Raw genomic sequence first — 20,436 nt, 5'->3', positions numbered from 1 at the left:
TAATGTTTTACTATTATCGTTTGTTTATATACACTTATTTTCTTCTTTTATTGTCTATGCGTAGTTTTAGATACTGGTGACTGTCATGGCAATGTGTATTTTATGATAGGCTACTTCAAACAATTTTACATTTTCTGTATGAAGCAAAATAATAGGTTTTTCAGAGATCTTTGTCTTCTGTGCTCTTTCTCGTCAACTTTTAAATGATATTCGTCACTATAACCAAATAAAATACTGCTTACAAAAAGCTTGACAATAAACATAGAATACATACTGAAGACAATGCGCAGCGGTAACAACAGTGTCCTCATTTAACAGAGATCCACCGCATCTATGAACTTTGTTGAAATCTCTAAGAGAAACTATCCACGGATGGTCCTCAATGTTGGCCTTGCGTCCATTAATTATTCGTAAACTGTTATCTAAAAAGGCAGAACCTTAAACAAAAATAGATTGTGATACATAACAGCTAAACTTTCAACGCAATATTTTTTTTTTATTTTCTGACAGCAGTAAAATGTATTTTAAATAAATTAATTTTTACCCTAACACCCTAATTAATAATTATGTTAATGTGTATAATATTGAATAGATAATTGAATAATTTTTTAAATGAGCTAGCACAAGATCCCTAGACTAATTAAAAAAATCATCGATTACGTCATCACGTCCATATAGATGACGTCACTAGTATGATATATATGCCAAAAAATTATAATTCAAAAATAAATCGTGTGATTTCGGGATGTATCTCCAAAATGGCCCATTCTGGAGAAAATTAATTCATTCCAAACTAAACGTTCTCACCATATTAAGACTACAGAATTAACGGGATGGGCACGTATTTTCGGCTGCAATGCTATTCAAATGGGGATTCATCTTTTTCGAACCCTGAGGAAACTAATAAGTATTTTTGAAAAATTTAAACGCAGAATGAAAGATTACGTTATTAGTGAGGGCCAAAAGTCCCTGAGAACTTCTATAACGTTTATTTTAATAAGTTACAGGGGTGAAAATCTAAGAGAAAATTTAGTGTGATTTTTAATTTCAAATATCTCTTTTAAAATAAACTTTCAATTTATTCTAAGGGACTTTCGGCCCTCAGTAATAATTTAGTCTTTCATTCTGCGTTTAAATTTTTCAAAAATATTTATTGGTTTTTTCAGGATTCGAAAAAAATTAACACAATGTCCGTGGTAATATTTTCCAAATCTATCTTTATCTTAAAACGCACTCAGTCGAATAGAATATTGTCAGAGTATTGTCAGTCAGATAGTGACAATCAGTGACAATTTTAAATATTTGATAGGGCATCGGGAATATTTTAAGTTGTTGATTAAATAATATGGATACCTATATAATGTATTTCATAAAAATAATTGATTTAAGACGTGAACTTAATAAAAAGTTATTTATTGTGTATTATTTGTGGAAGATCCAAGCAGATAATACATGAGGATAAATATTCTGTGATCCAAGTATTTTGTGGTTAAAGATGTTCAAAATTGTAAGCGTTCCATAGTAACAATATATTATTAAAAAATCACTTTAACACTTTTCCTCTTTTCTCGATTGAGTATTAGTTTTTGTTGTACATATAAATTATTACAATCACTGAATACATAGTTAGTGAAAAAATTATCATATTTATTAACTGAATTAATAATTTGCAATTATACAAATTACAGTAAGAACATTCAAAAGCCATCTCTTTAAGTTAAGGATGACATTTTCAAGTAGAATGACATTCTAGTAATGTTTACATATCCATACCAGTGTGAATTTTACTACACGTAATTTACAGTGTAAAGACATAAAAAGTTGGGATAGCCATAAAATATTTCCGAATTATGTACCGATGGCCTTAAATCAATAACAAAAACGGAGAGTCTAAAATTATTGTTGATCATAATATCTGAACACTGCCACAGATAAAAATACCGAGAGTTATGATGATCGATAAATTAGCATGAAATAATTACATGGAGAACCTAAATAAAACTGAAATTAACAATTAAAAGCAGATCTGAAGAAATAAAAGTACAAATTCCAAAAAAAGGCAGGAAATTATAATGAATGGAGAAAACCTGGCGACCAAATCATGGTCATGATCCTACAAGGTTTGGAGTGCTAATAAATAATAATAATATCCTAAATACAGAAATCGATTGCAATCTGTTGATAGGTATAACTTATTTAAGACATTTTAAAGTTAACGTTAGTATTGTTGCTTACCTGCACCAACAGGGCTGTTTTTGGCTAGAAAAATAAAAACCAAAAATAAAATATTCCACGGAGCACTACCCATTATAAAATTTTAGGATAGACAAGAATATAACGCATAGTAAGTGTACTGTGCTGTAACTTATATACGAACCACTTTAATCTTTATTGGCCTTAAACGATGATTTCGTGACTATTTGGGAATCGAATTTCGTGAAGAGAAAATAAAATGAAAAAATAAAAATTTAAAATTGACGCAAGTGGGTAAGATTAACTTGTTTTATATTTATGTTTTTTATTTTATGTTTTTTAATTTGACGTTAAGGAATTATCTTTTCGTCTATGGATCACGATTCCTACATTTTTCTTATATTTGATCAGAATATATCGCACCTTGAAAACCATATGGCAATATCTGCAATTTTTTCATGAAATGACCTTTGAATGCAGTCTAATAGGAAAAAAAATCTATTTTTTAATGCTATACAGCAGCGTCTGAAAAAAATTTTAAGTTCGGCACCAGAAAGATACATCCCTATGGCTTTTGTCAAAAATCGGTTCTTCTTTTTATACCATCAGGCATTATCTGCAGTAGTTGATGCTCTACGGTTCTAAAATTGGAAAAAAAACCCAGATCTATATGGCAATATATGCAAAATGTGACCCACGCTCGTAAAATAAAAGCAAGATCTACTAAGGAAACATCCTTTGAATGCAACAAAACAGAGTGCTGCATAGAGATTTGATTGCAACACTGGAAATAAGCGACAAGACTATAACAAATTGATATACAACGTCGTACTGCAGATCCCAAAAGAAAAGCGAATTATAACCGACAGACATTATATAAGCGACAGATTATAATATGCAAGACTTTGATTAAGTGTTAACACTAAAAATTTGTAATAAATAAGTACAATCAATAAAAAAACTGTTATTTTATATGAATTTTTACTCTACCATGTGCGAAAATTGATATATTTTTTAATACCATATGGCCGTATGCGCTAAAATACCTATTTCCTGGGGGAAATTTTATGTACTTCTTAATTCATATGAAAATATGTAAAATTAAAGACAATTGTGCCAAATACCAGGTTTGCAGCTTAATTTTTGGAATTACAGTAAATAAAATTAACTTTACAAAAACTTAAAATGCTCATAACTCAATATTATGATTTTTGCAGTTACTACCCTATGGTTTTCAAGGTGCGATATGACCACAACATAGATCATATAGATCTATAACAGATCCGTCATCATTAGTGATGGGGAGACGATGAGTTGGTTGATTAATACCAGGAGCATTTAAAAGACTCAGAGTAATCAAAAGTATTTTCAGTAGAAACTTCTCACTCAGAAACGATGTCTTCAAAATGGAGAAAACAATGTAGATCTTACAAAAATGTAAAGCAAACAACTGGACCTACTCTCTGAAATTTAAATGTAATTTAACAACATGAAAAGGAAAATTTAAAACTTCGAGCACAACTATAACAAAGAAACTCTTCTAGACGAATCGTTATGTCCGTGTAACATACACATGACCAAGCAATTGGACTTCCTAAGTAATAGATTTTCACCCCACGTGACCGGAATTAAAACCGGAAGTCAATATTTAAATTCTTCGTGTAACTTTTCGTAGACGATATAGGATTCCATTAATATTTTGCCAAACTTTGGGTCATAACTTTTAAACCTGAAGTGATATAAAAACTGAAAAATATTTGTTCTAGTGTTGCTAAGGCGTGTCGAATAATATATCGCTTTTATTATGTTGGCGATGTAGAAATAGTACTTTCGATTTATTTTAATTAGTTTACTCATAACAGAGCATGGCGGTCCAAGTTTTCGTTGTAATTTCTGTCACACTGAGCAGACAGGAAGTGAGATGCAATAGGGAACTTTCATAAAATTTTAAATTCGAAAAAAATGTTATAAATCACAACAGAACATGAGTTAAAAGATGTATCAAAAATAAAAAAGTTGTTTTTGTGTTCCGTTTGGCCCCTAAAAACGATTCTAAATTCAAATTAAAGCAGCTAGCCCAAAACGCGTCGTGACGTCATATGATTATATGCTTACATTCTGCACCAACAAAGTAAACAAAAATATAAATATAATTTTAATGCCCGACTGGTATATTATTTGACAAAAATAATGACATGATTTCGAAGTCAGTTAAGTATTATTTAATGCCCTAGGGCGTTATTTTGAAAAATGGCGCCCTAGGGTATTAAATTTAAATAACTAGTTAAATACTGTCAAGTTAACAAATATCAACCTAAATCAAACTATAGTTACCACAATTACGTTACGACTATTGCTGGTAAATGTACTTATTTGGAAAATTAATTAATTCAAAATTCATTTAAATTTTTTGCATATAAAGAATATTTAGTCGCACATTAAACGTTGAAGGCACCATGGGTATTATAGATAATAACGTTTTGGTCAACGTATATCCCCCGGGCCAAAGGCCCTCGGTATATACACCATTGACCTCAAGCATTATTATCCTTATAATACCCTTGGTACCTTAAAAACTATAAATTAGACATTATAAACGTCAGTAGAAAATACAGTTATGTCACGTCACAAGTGTTTTTGATCGTTTGAACTATCCATAGAAAACTTGTACTTTTACAAAATGGTTTTCTTTTCCATAGTAAACCTTCTTTCCTTTTCTTCAAAAACTGTATCCAACTCCAATCTCAACAAACTGGTATATATTATTACAATTACATACGATAAATGTCATTAGAATATAAATATTTTTCCCTTATTCCGCGACGATGAGCTGGCCAAATACCCAAGTAGGTGGAGGCCAATAAACTAAATAAGGAGAAGAAGAATATACCTAAACATAACCATAAATATAACCAAATAAGTTAAACTATGTGACGTCACGGGACTTTGGAACTATTTCAATATCGCAGAAGATTTTAAATTTGTATTTCTAAGTTATTATGAGTTTTTGAAGCGTGAAATTTTGGAAATCATTTTTAAACAAAACTGAACATTGTTATGTAATAAAAAAAATGTGCAAGTTCCCTATTCATAGACCTCCCCTGGTCTTCTTTGCTTCAGCATTCATATGGTTTGCGAATTAGCCCAGTAAATGAACTGGAAATTCGGCGATACCGTATAATTTTCAGGGGCAACTCCGAATTGCATGAAAATTTGGATTTTGTTTCTACTCACCATCCACTTCAAAGTTGAAATTGTGCCGTTGGTTGCTTTTACTTGGGGGGTGACAGTCACCCATTCTCGGGGGTGAAAAAACATACCTTCAAGATAAGACCGGAAATGGATAAATTGACTGATTTTAAGCAACTTTTTTACGAGTTTTTTACTTAAGTCAATACTTTTTGAGTTATTTGCCATTGAAAATGTTGATTTTTCGACAAAAAAACTACGTTTTCAGACGGTTTTTCGCAAATAACTCAAAAAGTAAATATTTTATCGAAAAAAATATCCTTAACAAAAGTGTAGTTTATAAAAAACCCAAAAAAAATGGTGTATCAGTAAAGTCTATCAATCAAAAATCACCGAAATCACCGAAAAATTAAGCACTTTTCGGGAAAAACCCATTTGAACTTTAAAAGTGTTTATTGAAAGCTTGGTTTTAATTGTTAACAAAAGTTTAACATTAAAAATAAGCGAGTTACGCTCAAAATAAAGTTGGCCCTCTTTATTTTTGTAAAAAATCATGAAAATCTCGCCGTGTTTAGCTCCCCAAATGAAATTAATCGCTACCGCTTTACAAACAATTTACTTACCTGTCTATTTTTTATATGATCTGTCAGTCTCACCGGTTTAAAGTGTTTATTTTTGAAAGGGTTATAATTGAGAAAGCTTGAATGGGTCACTAATCAATGTCTATTAAGCTAGAAAGACCATTTCATAAGGGAGCCATGAGACACACCCCATATTTTTTTGCTATTTTATTGCTAATTTATTACGCAAATTAAAAATTTATTGCTTCATCCCCTTCAGAGAAACAGGTGGCCATTCCAGCTTAATATTAAGCTAGAAAGGCCAACATTCATATATCCGGAACGAAAGTAGATAGAGAGTTGCTTCCGGTGGCCTATTTTATTGCTAATTAATTGCTAATTTATTACGCAAAACAAAAATTTATTGATTCATCCCCTTCAGAGAAACAGGTGGCCATTCCAGCTTAATATTAAGCTAGAAAGGCCAACATTTATATATCCGGAACGAAAGTAGATAGAGAGTTGCTTCCGGTGGCCTATTTTATTGCTAATTAATTGCTAATTTATTACGCAAAACAAAAATTTATTGCTTCATCCCCTTCAGAGAAACAGGTGGCCATTCCAGCTTAATATTAAGCTAGAAAGGCCAACATTCATATATCCGGAACGAAAGTAGATAGAGAGTTGCTTCCGGTTGCCTATTTTATTGCTAGTTAATTGCTGTAAGATTGAGTTTACAAGAATTTACAAACTCACCCCCTTCAACCCCTACCGATATCATCATTCCCCGGAATCCACAAAACGTGAAAATAACCAGTTTAAAGAGCTAAAACCAAGTACGTATTTTTTGCTTATTCATTGCTACAGGTCTAAGCCAAAAATGAATGTTTTGCTTCCTCCCCTAACGAGCCACAATGGCTAATGCGGTTTAATACTTAAGGCTACAATACTCAGCACTCCTATTTCAGGAAAGAAAGCAGATAGACGGTCGCTTCTGGAGGAATATTTAATTTTTAATTAATTTCTAAAAGATGGGTATACCAGAATTTACAAACTCACCCCCTCCAACCCCTACCGTTATCATCGTTCCACGGATTTCACAAAGAGTGAAAATAATCAGTTTAAAAACTTAAAACCAAGTGGGTATTTTTTTGTAAGTAATAGCTGCAGGTTTACGCCAAAAACCAATTTTTTGCTTCATCCCCTAACGAGAAACAATGGCTACTGCGGTTTAATCCTTATGCTACAATACAAAACACTCCTATTTCAGGAACGAAAACAGATAGAGGGGCATTTCCAGCGGCATATTTTATTGCTAATTAATTTCTGAAAGATATGGTATACAACAATTTGCAAACACACCCCCTCCAACCCCCACCGTTGTTGTCATTCCCCGGATTTCACAGAAAGTCAAAATTACTAGTTTAAAAACCTATGACCAAGTGGGTATTTTTTTCCTAGGCAACTGCTGCAGGTCTACACCAAAAACGATTTTATTGCTTCATCCCCTAACAAGCAACAATGGCTACTGCGGTTAAATATTTAAACTACAACACTCAATTCTCCTGTTTCAGTAACGAAAACAGATAGAGCGTCGCTTCCGGCGGCCTATTTTATTACTAATTAATTACTTATTTATTACGCAAATTAAACCCCGTCAGAGAAACAGGTGGCTATTCTAGCTTAATATTAAGCTAGAAGAGCCAACATTCATATTTCTGGAACGAAAGTAGATAGAGAGTAGCTCTCGGCGGTATATTTTATTGCTAATTAATTGCTGAAAGATTGGGTATACCAGAATTTACAAACTCACCCCCTCCAACCCCTACCATTATCATCGCTCAACGGATTTCACAGAAAGTGAAAATCACCAGTTTAAAAACCTAAGACCAAGTGGGTATTTTTTTCCTAAGCAACTGCTGCAGGTCTACGCCAAAATCGATTTTATCGCTTCATCCCCTAACCAGCAAAAATGGCTACTGCGGTTGAATACTTAAGCTACAACACTCAATTCTCCTATTTCAGTAACGAAAGTAGATAGAGGGTCGCTTCCAGCGGCATATTTTATTGCTAATTAATTTCTGAAAGATATGGTATACAACAATTTAAAAACTCACCCCCTTCAACCCCCACCGTTATCATCATTCCCCGGATTTCACAGAAAGTCAAAATTACTAGTTTAAAAACCTCTGACCAAGTGGGTATTTTTTTCCTAAGCAACTGCTGCAGGTCTACGCGAAAAAGGAATTGTTTGCTTCATCCCCGTAACGACCAACAATGGCTACAGCGGTTTAATACTTATGCTACAATACCCAATACTAATATTTCAGGAACGAAAGTAGATAAAGAGTCGCTTGCGGCGCTATATTGTATTGCCAATTAATTACTGAAAGGTGGGGTATAGAAGCATTCACAGACACTCACTCTCCAACCCCTAATGTTATTTTCATCCCCTTAATTTCACAAAATGTGAAAATACCCAGTTTAGAGATTTAAATCAAGTGTGCATTTTTTTGCTAATTAATTGCTGCAGGTCTACGCCAAAAATGAATTTTTTGCGTCATCCCCTTACGAGCAAGAATGGCTACTGCAGTTTTATAATGAACCCACAGTACCCAACACTCATATTTCATTTATAATTTTCTTAAATGCTCATTAAGAATATCTGTACAGTTCAATATTGATTTGTAGAGTTTTTTATACTTTAGAGTCCATGTTAAATTGTCGATATCCATTATCACATATCTGTAGCGCGTGACCCAATGCTCAGTTTTTGTATATCGTTTTTTAATAACTAAATGGTAATATTGGCAGATTCTCTAAAATCTGTACATTTAAAATAAAGTATGCAACGTCCTTAAAAAACGAATATACTAAGAGAGTTGACCATAATTTTTGCATTTATGCGTGCTAATAATAAGCTGCGAAAGAATTTAAGCATAGGTACCAAAAAATTAAAGCAAGTGTTGTTTATTTAATTTTAATTTATTTTATCTTTAATGTACATTAATAATCTGAGCGCTATTTTTTTTTTCTTTAACGAAAAATGATTTTTCTAGTAAATCATCGAAGCCCATCCAAGATCTGTTTCCTCTTCGATAGGTATAGGTTATATAGTGATCACCTCGATTTTCATTAAAATCAGACAAACTGGTTCCTCCTACACCAGTGTATCCGATAGCACCCATTAATACTACCCGATGATCGTCGTCGCGGGGTATGTTTAAATTTTTATGGAGTGTCTTTAAGGGTATGGTTTTAATTTCTTCATGTTCATTATAGACTTGAAAACCACAACATCCCCTGCAATGAATGTAAATTAATTAACTTTTGTTTTTTATAAAATACCTGTAGAGAATTTGGAATGAAATTCAGTACAAAAAAAGACAAAAAGGGTGGTCATTAGCAAGCACCTAAACAGAAGTGTGAAGGTCAATGTCGACAAAACATTGACCTTCACACTGTGACAAAACAAAGATCTGGAGGGAGTTAGGAGTAACAAGAATAACGTACCTTGAAAGCAACCTTGATGAAAGTTTGTACCACTCACTGGAAGTAAGAACACATCTGGAAAAGGAACGTACAGTGTTTTACAAAATACAAAACGTTCTATGCAACCTCCAGCTGGATATCTCATTGAGAACTAGAATACATGTGCTATGTTTTCTACATCTTCCTCTATGAGGTTGAAGCCTGAGCAATGACAGAAGTAACACAAAAAAAATCCAAGCATTCGAACTCTGGTGCTACCGTAAAATGCCCAGAATGTCCTAAATGAGCCATACGACAAATGCGGAAGTCTTTTGGAGGGTGAACAAGGAAACAGAGCTTATGCTTATACCTTATACCTACGACAATGGACGAATATGACCTCCACAGGACTATTCAGGATGGCTGCAAATAAGATTAAATGGGAAAATGTAATGGTCAACGTCCTTAAGGATAAGGCACCGTAAGGAGAAGATAAAATATATGAGTAATTCCACATAAATTCTCTATATTTCTGTCACAGATTGTGGATTTTTTGAAATTTAGGGGCATGCTTCTGAAACCACTCTTTGTTCGTTCTTTAGGACCTGAAAGTCAAGCTGTTTTGGGGATTGAAATCGAAACTTATGTCATATGTCCGAATTATCTTTCCTATCGTTGTTTGCATTCATTAAATGCTATTTTGTAAATTGTTTGGTACAATATATCAACACTGTCGATATAAACTTGCACGTTAAAGAAGATGGCCTTAACAGAATTTGTCTAAAGTCCAAAGTAACGTTCCTATTACCTATTTTTGAAAAAGAGACAAGTGTATTTTAGCATGTTTTTAAAGCGAAGGAACATTCCTACTAGCTATATTTTTGAACAAGCGTATTTTAGAATTTTTTGCGTTTTTCTGTACTCCGACTATAATTGCAACACAATAAAAGATACAAGAAACATTTCCATATGGTATTAACAGAATTTGCCTAAAACCGTAAGGAACTATCCTACAAGCTATTTTTTAATGAGAGATTAGAGTATTTTAACATGTTTTTTTTTTCATTTTTATGCATTTATTTGTAATCTGACCATAATTACAACGATAAAAAAGTAACAGGTCGGTAACATTTTCGATGTAAAATTTTACACTGAAAAACGTGATACTAACAGAATTTAGCTAAAGCTTGAAGGACCTTTCCTATAACCAATTTTGGAAGGATAGATTAGAGACAAGTGTAGTTTAGCATCATTTTTCATTTTTATGTATTTATTTGCACTCTGTCCATAATATCAACCCTAAAAAAAGTATCAGGTAACATTTTGGATTTAATATTGCAGGATAAAGAAGATGACACTAATGGAATAATTAATACAATGCTCGTAGGAACATTCATATAAGCTATTTTTAAAGTAGATGTTAGTGGATTTTTTCTATAATCCATCTTCATGTGCCGTTCTCGTGATGAATTGATTAAAAATAATACTTTTATACTTAAAAGTAATTTAAGAGAATACCCTTACTGTTCTTAATATTGTATTCAGATAAAAATCTCAAACTAAATCACCACCAAAATGGCGCATCAAAACGGATTGTAGAAAAAGTAATTAAGCTTAAAAAACATCTTAAAATCCACTAATCTCTCCTTCCAAAATTGGTTATAGGAAACTCCCTTCAGGCTTTAGCTAAATTCTGTTAGTATCATGTTTTCAGTGTAAAATTTTACATCGAAAATATTACCTACCTGTTACTTTTTATCGTTGTATTTATGGCCAGAGTACCTACAAATAAATGCATAAAAATGAAAAAAAAACATGCTAAAATACTCTAATTTCTCATTAAAAAAATGGCTTATAGGATAGTTCCTTACGGTTTTAGGTAAATTCTGTTTATGCCATATGGAAATATTTCTTGTATCTTTTTTTGTGTTGAAATTATAGTCGGAGTACAGAAAAACGCAAAAATTCTAAAATACACTTGTTCAAAAATAGCTAGTAGGAATGTTCCTTCGCTTTAAAAACATGCTAAAATACACTTATCTCTTTTTCAAAAATAGGTAATAGGAACGTTACTTTGGACTTTAGACAAATTATGTTAAGGCCATCTTCTTGAGCGTGCAAGTTTACATCGAGAGTGTTGATATATTGTACCAAACAATTTACAAAATAGCATTTAATGAATGCAAACAAGGATAGGAAAGATAATTCGGACAGATTGCGACATAAGTTTCAATTTCAATTCCCAAAAAAGTTTGACTTTCAGGTCCTAGAGAACGAACAAAAAGTGGTTTCAGAAGCATGCCCCTAAATTTCAAAAAATCCACAATCGGTGACAGAAATCTAGAGAATTTATGTGGAATTACTCATATATTTTATCTTCTTCTTAAGGTGCCTTATCCTTAAGGACCTTGACCATTACATTTTCCCATTTTATCTTATTTGCAGCCATCCTGTTCATATTCGTCCATTGTCGTAGGTTTTTAAGGCAAGAGTTGCGTCTTCTTCCTGGTCCCCTTTTGCTATTAATTTTGCTTAAGATTATGTTCGTTAAGTTGGAGCAGTTCATACTTTTGATTTCTTACGATGAAAAAACATTGTATTTTCCTTTTTTTTATTATAATCATAAGCTCTGTTTCCTTGTTCATCCTCCGAAAGACTTCCGCGTTTGTCGTATGGCTCATGTAGGACATTCTGAGCATTTTACGGTAGCACCAGAGTTCGAATGCTTGGATTTTTTTTGTGTTACTTCTGTCATTTTCCAGGCTTCAACCCCATAGAGGAAGATGGAGAAAACATACCACTTATGTATTCTAGTTCTCAATGTTGCGGTTTTTCAAGTCTATAATGAACATGAAGAAATTAAAACCATACCATTAAAGACACTCCATAAAAATTTAAACACCCCACGACGACGATCATCAGCTAGTATTAATGGGTGCTATCGGATACACTGGTGTAGGAGGAACCAGTTTGTCTGATTTTAATGAAAATCGAGGTGGTCACTACATAACCTATACCTATCGAAGAGGAAACACATCTTGGATGGGCTTCGATAATTTACTAGAAAAATAATTTTTCGTTAAAGAAACAAAAAAATAGCGCCCAGATTACTAATGTACATTAAAGATAAAATAAATTAAAATTAAATAAACAACACTTGCTTTAATTTTTTTGAAACCTATGCTTAAATTCTTTCGCAGCTTATTATTAGCACGCATAAGTACAAAAATTATGGTCAACTCTCTTAGTAAATTCGTTTTTTTAAGGAAGTTGCATACTTACCCTCTATCTACTTTTGTTCCGGAAATCTGAATGTTGGCTCTTCTAGTTTAATATTAAGCTGGAATAGCTAACTGTTTCTCTGAAGGGGTTGAAGCAATACATTTTTATTTTTCGTAGTAAATTAGCAATTAATTAGCAACAAAAAAGGCCACCGGAAGCAACTCTCTATCTACTTTCGTTCCGGATATATGCATGTTGGCTATTCTAGCATAATATTAAGCTGAAATAGTCACCTGTTTCTCTGAAGGGGTTGAAGCAATAAATTTTTGATGAGAGACTAATAAGTTTCGAAACCGGTAGAGGTGCTTGCAAGCACTCTCTGATTGGACTAGAATATGGTTCGGCTGTATTTTCGTTTTGCAACGAAATTGAAAATGGTTATTCATTTTCGAAATTGAAAATGGTTATTCATTTTTTTCAATAAATTTTTATTTTGCATAATATAGCAATAAAATAGGCCGCCAGAAGCGACCAGCTATCTGCTTTCGCCCCTGAAATACTAGGGTTGTGTAGCTTAAGTATTCAACCGCAGTAGCCATTGTTGCCCTTCAGCGATGGCCTTCAGGGATGAAGCAAAAAAATCATTTTTGGGGTAGACCTGCAGCAGTTACTTAGGAAAAAAATACCCACTTGGTCTTAGGGTTTTAACTGGTAATTTTCACTTTCTGTGAAATCCGCGGAATGATAACGATTAGGGTTGGGGGGTGAGTTTGTCACTTGTTATATACAACAAATTTCAGCAATTAACTAACAATAAAATATGCCGCTGGAAGCGACCCTCTATCTGCTTTCGTTTCTGAAATAGGAGTGTTGGGTATTGTAGCTTAAGTATTAAACCGCAGTAGCCATTGCTGCTCGTTAGGGGATGAAGCAAAAAATTCGTTTTTGGCGTAGACCTGCGTAGAAGTTAATTAATTAGAAAAAATACCCACTTGGTTTTAAGTCGTTCAACTGGTTATTTTCAGTCTTTGTGAAATCCGGGAAACGATGATAATGGTAGGGGTTGAAGGGGGTGAGTTTACAAATTCTGGTATACTCCTCCTTTCAGCAATTAATTAAGAATAAAATATGCCGCCAGAAGCGACCCTCTATCTGCTTTCTTTCCTGAAATAGGACTGTTGGATATTGTAACCTCAAGTATTAAACCGTAGTAGCCATTGTGGCTCGTTAGAGGATGAAGAAAAACATTCATTTTTGGCTTAAAACTGTAGCAATTAATAAGCAAAAAATACCCGCTTCCCTCTATCTACTTTTGTTCCTTAATATTAAGCTGGAATAGCCACCTGTTTCTCTGAAGGGGTTGAAGCTATAAATTTGTAATTTGCGTAATAAATAAGCAATTAGTTAGCAATAAAATAGGCCGCCGGAAGCGACGCTCTATCTGCTTTCGTTACTGAAACAGGAGAACTGAGTGTTGTAGTTTAAGTATTCAACCGCAGTAGCCAATGTTGCTCGTTAGGGGATGAAGCCATACAATCGTTTTTGGCGTAGATCTGCAGCAGTTGCTTAGGAAAAAAATACCCACTTGGTCATAGGGTTTTAAACTAGTAATTTTGACTTTCTGTGAAATCCGGGGAATGATGACAACGGTGGGGGTTGGAGGGGGTGAGTTTGCAAATTGTTGTATACCTTATCTTTCAGAAATTAATTAGCAATAAAATATGCCGCTGGAAACAACCCTCTATCTGCTTTCGTTCCTGAAATAGGAGTGTTGGGTATTGTAGCTTAAGAATTAAACCGCAGTAGCCATTGTTTCTCGTTAGGGGATGAAGCAAAAAATTAGTTTTTGGCGTAGACCTGCAGCCGTTAATTAGAAAAAAATACTTACTTGGTTTTAAGTTTTTAAACTGATTATTTTCACGCTCTGTGAAATTCGTGGAACGATGATAACGGTAGGGGTTGGAGGGGGTGAGTTTGTAAATACTAGTATAACCCATCTTTCAGCAATTAATTAAAAATTAAATATTCCGCCAGAAGCGACCCTCTATCTGCTATCTTTCCTGAAATAGCAGTGTTGAGTATTGCAGCCTTAAGTATTAAACCGCTGTAGCAATTGTGGCTCGTTAGGGGAGTAAGCAAAACATTCATTTTTGGCTTAGACATGTAGTAATTAATGAGCAAAAAATACGTACTTGGTTTTAGCTCTTTAAACTGGTTATTTTCACTTTTTGTGGATTCCAGGGAATGACGATAACGGTAGGGGTTGAAGGGGGTGAGTTTGTAAATTTTTGTAAACTCAATCTTTCAGCAATTAATTAGCAATAAAATATGCCGCCGGAAGCTAACCTATATCTACTTTCGTTCCGGAAATATGAATGTTGGCTATTCTAGCTTAATATTAAGCTGAAATGGCCACCTGTTTCTCTGAGGGAGTTGAAACAATAAATGTTTGTTTTGCGTAATAAATTAGCAATTAATTAGTAATAAAATAGGCCACCGGAAGAAACTCTCTATCTACTTTCGTTCCGGATATATGAATGTTGGGCTTTCTAGCTTAATATTAAGCTGGAATGGCCACCTGTTTCTCTGAAGGGGATGAAGCAATAAATTTTTGTTTTGCGTAATAAATTAGCAATTAATTAGCAATAAAATAGGCCGCCGGAAGCAACTCTCTATCTACTTTCGTTCCGGATATATGAATGTTGGCCTTTCTAGCTTAATATTAAGCTGGAATGGCCACCTGTTTCTCTGGAGGGGATGAAGCAATAAATTTTTGTTTTGCGTAATAAATTAGCAATTAATTAGCAATAAAATAGGCCGCCGGAAGCAACTCTCTATCTACTTGCGTTCCGGATATATGAATGTTGGCCTTTCTAGCTTAATATTAAGCTGGAATGGCCACCCGTTTCTCTGAAGGGGATGAAGCAATAAATTTTTGTTTTACGTAATAAATTAGCAATTAATTAGCAATAAAATAGGCCACCAGAAGCAACTCTCTATCTACTTTCGTTCCGGATATATGAATGTTGGCCTTTCTAGCTTAATATTAAGCTGGAATGGCCACCTGTTTCTCTGAAGGGGATGAAGCAATAAATTTTTAATTTGCGTAATAAATTAGCAATAAAATAGCAAAAAAATATGGGGTGTGTCTTATGGCTCCCTTATGAAATGGTCTTTCTAGCTTAATAGACATCACTAATCACGAGTGTATGCAAATTATGAACAGCCATATCTTAACCAATTTTTGTCTTACGGAGAAAGAAAATGAAACTAGCATATTTATAATACCAAAACCTATATTTTTTTACTCTTTAAGATTTTTCTTATCACTAATACTTTTTAAGTTATTTTGAAAAAATGAAATTTTTCAAAAATTTTTAGAAATTTTTTTTTAATATAAAACCAAATGTTTTCAAAAATAAGCACTTCAATCCAATCAAACTTACATATCATATAAACAATACACATACAGTTAAAATAGATGGTAAAACCAAACGATTAATTTCATTTAGGGTGCTAAATAGAGGGAGGTTTTCACGATTTTTTTTACCAAAAAAAGGAGCCAACTTTTTTTTTCAGTGTAACTTGTTTACTTTTGATGCTGTAAACTTTTACAAAAAAAAAATAATAAGCTTTTTTTCGATAATTTAAAAATGTTAATAAGGTTTTCCCGAAAAACGCTTTTTACTTCGGTGATTTCGTGTTGAATTATTCGATTTGGAATTAGACGAATAATAACGTATTTTTCATGAGCTACAACTTTGCTTCTACTCAATTTGTAGACTTTACTGGTACACCATTTTTTTGGTTTTTTTATAGGCTACACTTTTGCTAAAACTATTTTTTTCAATAAAATATTTACTTTTTGAGTTATTTGGCGAAAACTGTCTGAAAACCTAGTTTTTTTGTCGAAAAATCAACATTTTAAATCGCGAATAACTCGAAAAGTATTGACTTACGTAAAAAACTTTATAGAACAAAAGGTGCTTAAAATAAGTCAATTTATCCATTTCCGACCTTATTTTAAACACGCGTTTTTCACCCCCCGAGAAGGGGTAAATGTCACCCCCCAAGTAAAAGCAACCAACGGCACAACTTCAACTTAGAAGTGGAGGGCAAGTACAGGGCAGGACTGGCACATAAAAAAGGCGCCAACCCAAATCCTAAAAAAAGGCGCCAGACCCCCCACCCTTTTTTACATCAAACTTTTTTCAAATCCTAACGCATGTATTTTCAAGTAGGTAACTCTACAAATATTACTTGTGATTTTTTTAAGTTTATTTTAATTTAAATCCATAAAGTAATTTACTATTTTTATTGGAAACAGTAAATTATATTAAGATGCCATAAAAATATAGCTGCAGTTTCTCAGTATCCCTTTTACTCAGTTACATTTTTTGATGATCTCTGGAGATTTAAAACAAATTTTTAAAAAGTTTGAGTAATTTTTCAACTGCTTCTACAGAGGAATCTACTGGTTCAAAAACAATTACCTAACAAAAATCATGATTGGTGTTCAATATAACTCACTTTTTGAATTTTTTTTTAAATTTTTAGAGCGCTCTAACACTCGATATAATAGAAGAGTATACCTAGATAAAATATCCGCAACCACATGGTGTCAGGCAATCCGTGCCTGAGTGGTGAATGACCTAGATCAGACAGCCGCAAACGGAGCCCTCGGAGAACTGACGAAACCCTTTGAAATTTGAAATTCAAGCCTTAACGTGGGTAAGGGCGCACTGCATCGCCGGACAGTATAAGTCGCCCATACTTATGGGAACTATATGGATAAGTATTTAATCAAACAGAAAAAAATAAAACAAAAATGAAGGGACAATGGAGCGAGTCACCGGTGGTGATCCAAGCTGTAAATTAGATGATAATATCGTGTTCATCAGTAGTGAAGGAAACAAAGGGACAGTATTCAGCGAAGAAGAAAAGAGGAAGGAGACTTCAAAAAAAGGGGATCTGTTGGAAGAATTCCGGTCAGGGGTAGGGACCTGAACAAGACGGAGCTTCCAGCGGAGGCAACCTTGCAAAGGAGCTCCTCATTTGGGGAGAAAATATCTAGAGAGAAGGAGTAGAGTTTCGAAATAACGGCTATGGTAAGAGCAATGAATAAACTTACCAGTGTTACAAATAATTTAGTGAAACTAATGTCCGACCATAAGAACACGAAAGTCGGAATCAAGAATGAGGTAAAAAACCTTAAAAGAGTCACCAAAGACATCTTCTTCTTTTTGTATAGACATGACTGTCTGTTTCTTCAATGTGCTTCTAGTAAGTTGTCGTTCCAACGTTTTCGTGGTCTTTCCACTGATCTTCTTCCTATTGGAGAACCGTCTCACGCTGTCCTTAAACTGTCGAAGACCACTGTCCACCGAAGACATGGAGGGAACTTTCAGAGAAGTCGCCCTCGGCAGCATTGAGAACCGAAATATAATACTGGAGAAAAGCGATGAGGAAGGAACGACTAAGAGGCGGCAAGCGTGTCCACACAAATGGACTTCGAAGAGTTCTTTCCCGAATAACTTAGTGAAAGAAAGATACAAATGATCGCAACGGTCCTGAACTCAAGGGAAAGAGGCTTTAAAAAATTTAACATTATAAATTCGAATAGGAAGATCACTTTACTTTACGGTCATCAAACCGGGAAGAGGAAATAAATCTCCAGGAGACTTAGTAATGGCCTTGGAACCTGGACTTCTAGGTGAAGGGGAAAGGTCCAACGACCTGACCAGGAAAAACCGAAACTGGTAGAAGTGCAGTAAGTACATGCAGACCAAGAGACCTCCCACTTAATTCTATGATCACAATTACAAAGTAGAGTCAGGAAAAAGAGAACCGGGGACATCGTCAGACTATTTTCATGATCCCTGTAGAGAAAGGGGTGACAGAAATGGAAGGGGACAAGAGACTACTGGCAATTATCTCTAAATTATTGAGGGAAGACATAGAGACACTGGAGACCAGAGAGGCGTCCCTAACAGTATAGGAGGCATACTGAGGTAGGAACCTCAGGAAGCTCCTCGAAGTCACCTTTATGGGTATGGACCTCCACCTCGCGCTGGAGGAGTATGAACGTGGTGACGCAGAAGGTGATAGTGAAGGGAGGTGGAAAATCCTACGCCGAGTTGCTAAAGCTAAACAAAGGCAGTGCAGACACGAGGAAGAGTCAAATTGGTGTCAAAAGCGCTAAGAAGATACAGGGACCTAAAGCTCGAAGTGGCATGGAAAGAACAGGCCGAACACCTGAAGAAGATAAGCGTGGCCCGCACGGAGGAAAACGTAGTAGAGAACGTCCGGGGCTATCGGGACCAGGTGGATATATTTAATATAGACAGTGATGCCAAAAAGAAAGAAATCCTGAGACAGGATCGCAGGTATACCGGCAGCAGAAAATCTAACACATCAAACTAGTCTCTATAAGGGAAAATAGAGAAGGCAACACAAACGTCACAGTCAGACTGACGCGCATCGCAGCCAAAAAAGCACTGGAAAAAGAACATATTGGCTATAACTCTATAACTCGTGCAAGATACGAAAGAGAGACTGCATGTCCAGCGATGCTTCAGATGCCTAAAATTCAGTCATGGTAAAACCGACTGCAAGGGAGAAAACAGAGCGGCTCCTGCTACAGATGTGGCCAGGGAGGCCATCAGGCACGAGATTCCAGTAGTGAAGCGACTTTTTGACTCACTTCAGTGCCCGGAGTATAAATGGGATGTAACTGATTAATGGGATGTTACAATATCGGCAAGCTCTTATTTTTAAAGGATGCATATCGAATTTCTTAAACATTTATACCAAACATTAAAATGGTCACTTTTTGCGCATTCTGACAAAGTTGCGTTTCTACTACGCCCACGGACTTCATTATGTAGGATTCTAGGGCCCAATAATCCTACATGTATAATGTAGTTATGGAGCGCAGAAGAATGCACTCATATATTTTAGGCCAATTGTGAGATGTAACACTCTTATATTATAATAGAAACAGCAGATATTGATACATACGAAAGGCGCCTGAATCGTAAAATTGGTCTTCGAGGGCGCCGCGCGTCGTATCTAAGCCATTTGATTATCTAATATCTGATACAAGTTGATAATTTGTATTTTGTTATACCCAATGGCTTCATTATTTAGGATTCTGGGGCTCAACAATCTAATACCTGATAAAAGTTGACAAGTTCTATTTTGTTGTACCCAATGGCTTCATTATTTAGGATTCAGGGGCGCAACAATCCTATATGTATAATGTAGTTATGGAGAGCAGAAAACTACACCTGTCTATTATAGGCCAATTGTGGGATGTAACACTGTTTGTATCAAGTATCAGATAATTAGATGGCTTAGATGCAACGCGCAGCTCACTCGAAGACCATTTTTATAATAGAAACAGCGGAAATTTATACCTACGAAACGCGCCCGAATCGTAAAAATTATCTTCGAAGGCGTCGCGCGTCGTATCTAAGTAAGCTATTTACCTATTATAATAGAAACAGCGGATATTGATACTTACAAAAGGCACCAGAATCTAAAAGTGATCTTCGAGAGCGCCGCGCGTCGTGTCTTAGTTATTTATTATAATATAAACTAATATAAACTAACATAAACAGCAGATATTGATACCTACGAAAGGCGCCCGAATCGTAAAAATTGTCTTCGAGGGCGCCGCGAGTCGTATCTAAGCTACCTATGTATTATAATAGAAACACCGGATATTGATACCTACGAAAGGCGCCCTAATCGTAAAAATGGTCTTCGAGGGCGCCGCGCGTCGTATCTGTGCTATTTG

The 20,436-nt window shown here is 34.6% G+C and overlaps 1 protein-coding gene across 1 annotated transcript; it reads right to left on the bottom strand.

The window, feature by feature from the left end:
- Positions 1-216: 216 nt before the first annotated feature.
- Positions 217-2,335, bottom strand: LOC114326717 (trypsin-like). Its single transcript, XM_028275139.2, has 2 exons — positions 2,236-2,335; positions 217-437 (listed from the first exon to the last, which is right to left on the bottom strand). Exons 1-2 carry the CDS (start codon positions 2,306-2,308, stop codon positions 217-219), a joined length of 294 nt encoding a protein of 97 aa, XP_028130940.1. The 5' UTR covers positions 2,309-2,335.
- Positions 2,336-20,436: the final 18,101 nt, after the last annotated feature.

The sequence above is a fragment of the Diabrotica virgifera genome, chromosome 1 (assembly GCF_917563875.1).
Source record: "Diabrotica virgifera virgifera chromosome 1, PGI_DIABVI_V3a".
In the NCBI taxonomy this organism is placed as follows: domain Eukaryota; kingdom Metazoa; phylum Arthropoda; class Insecta; order Coleoptera; family Chrysomelidae; genus Diabrotica; species Diabrotica virgifera.
Note: the sequence above shows the minus strand (reverse complement) of the source record. Positions and strands in the feature narration are given on the sequence as shown.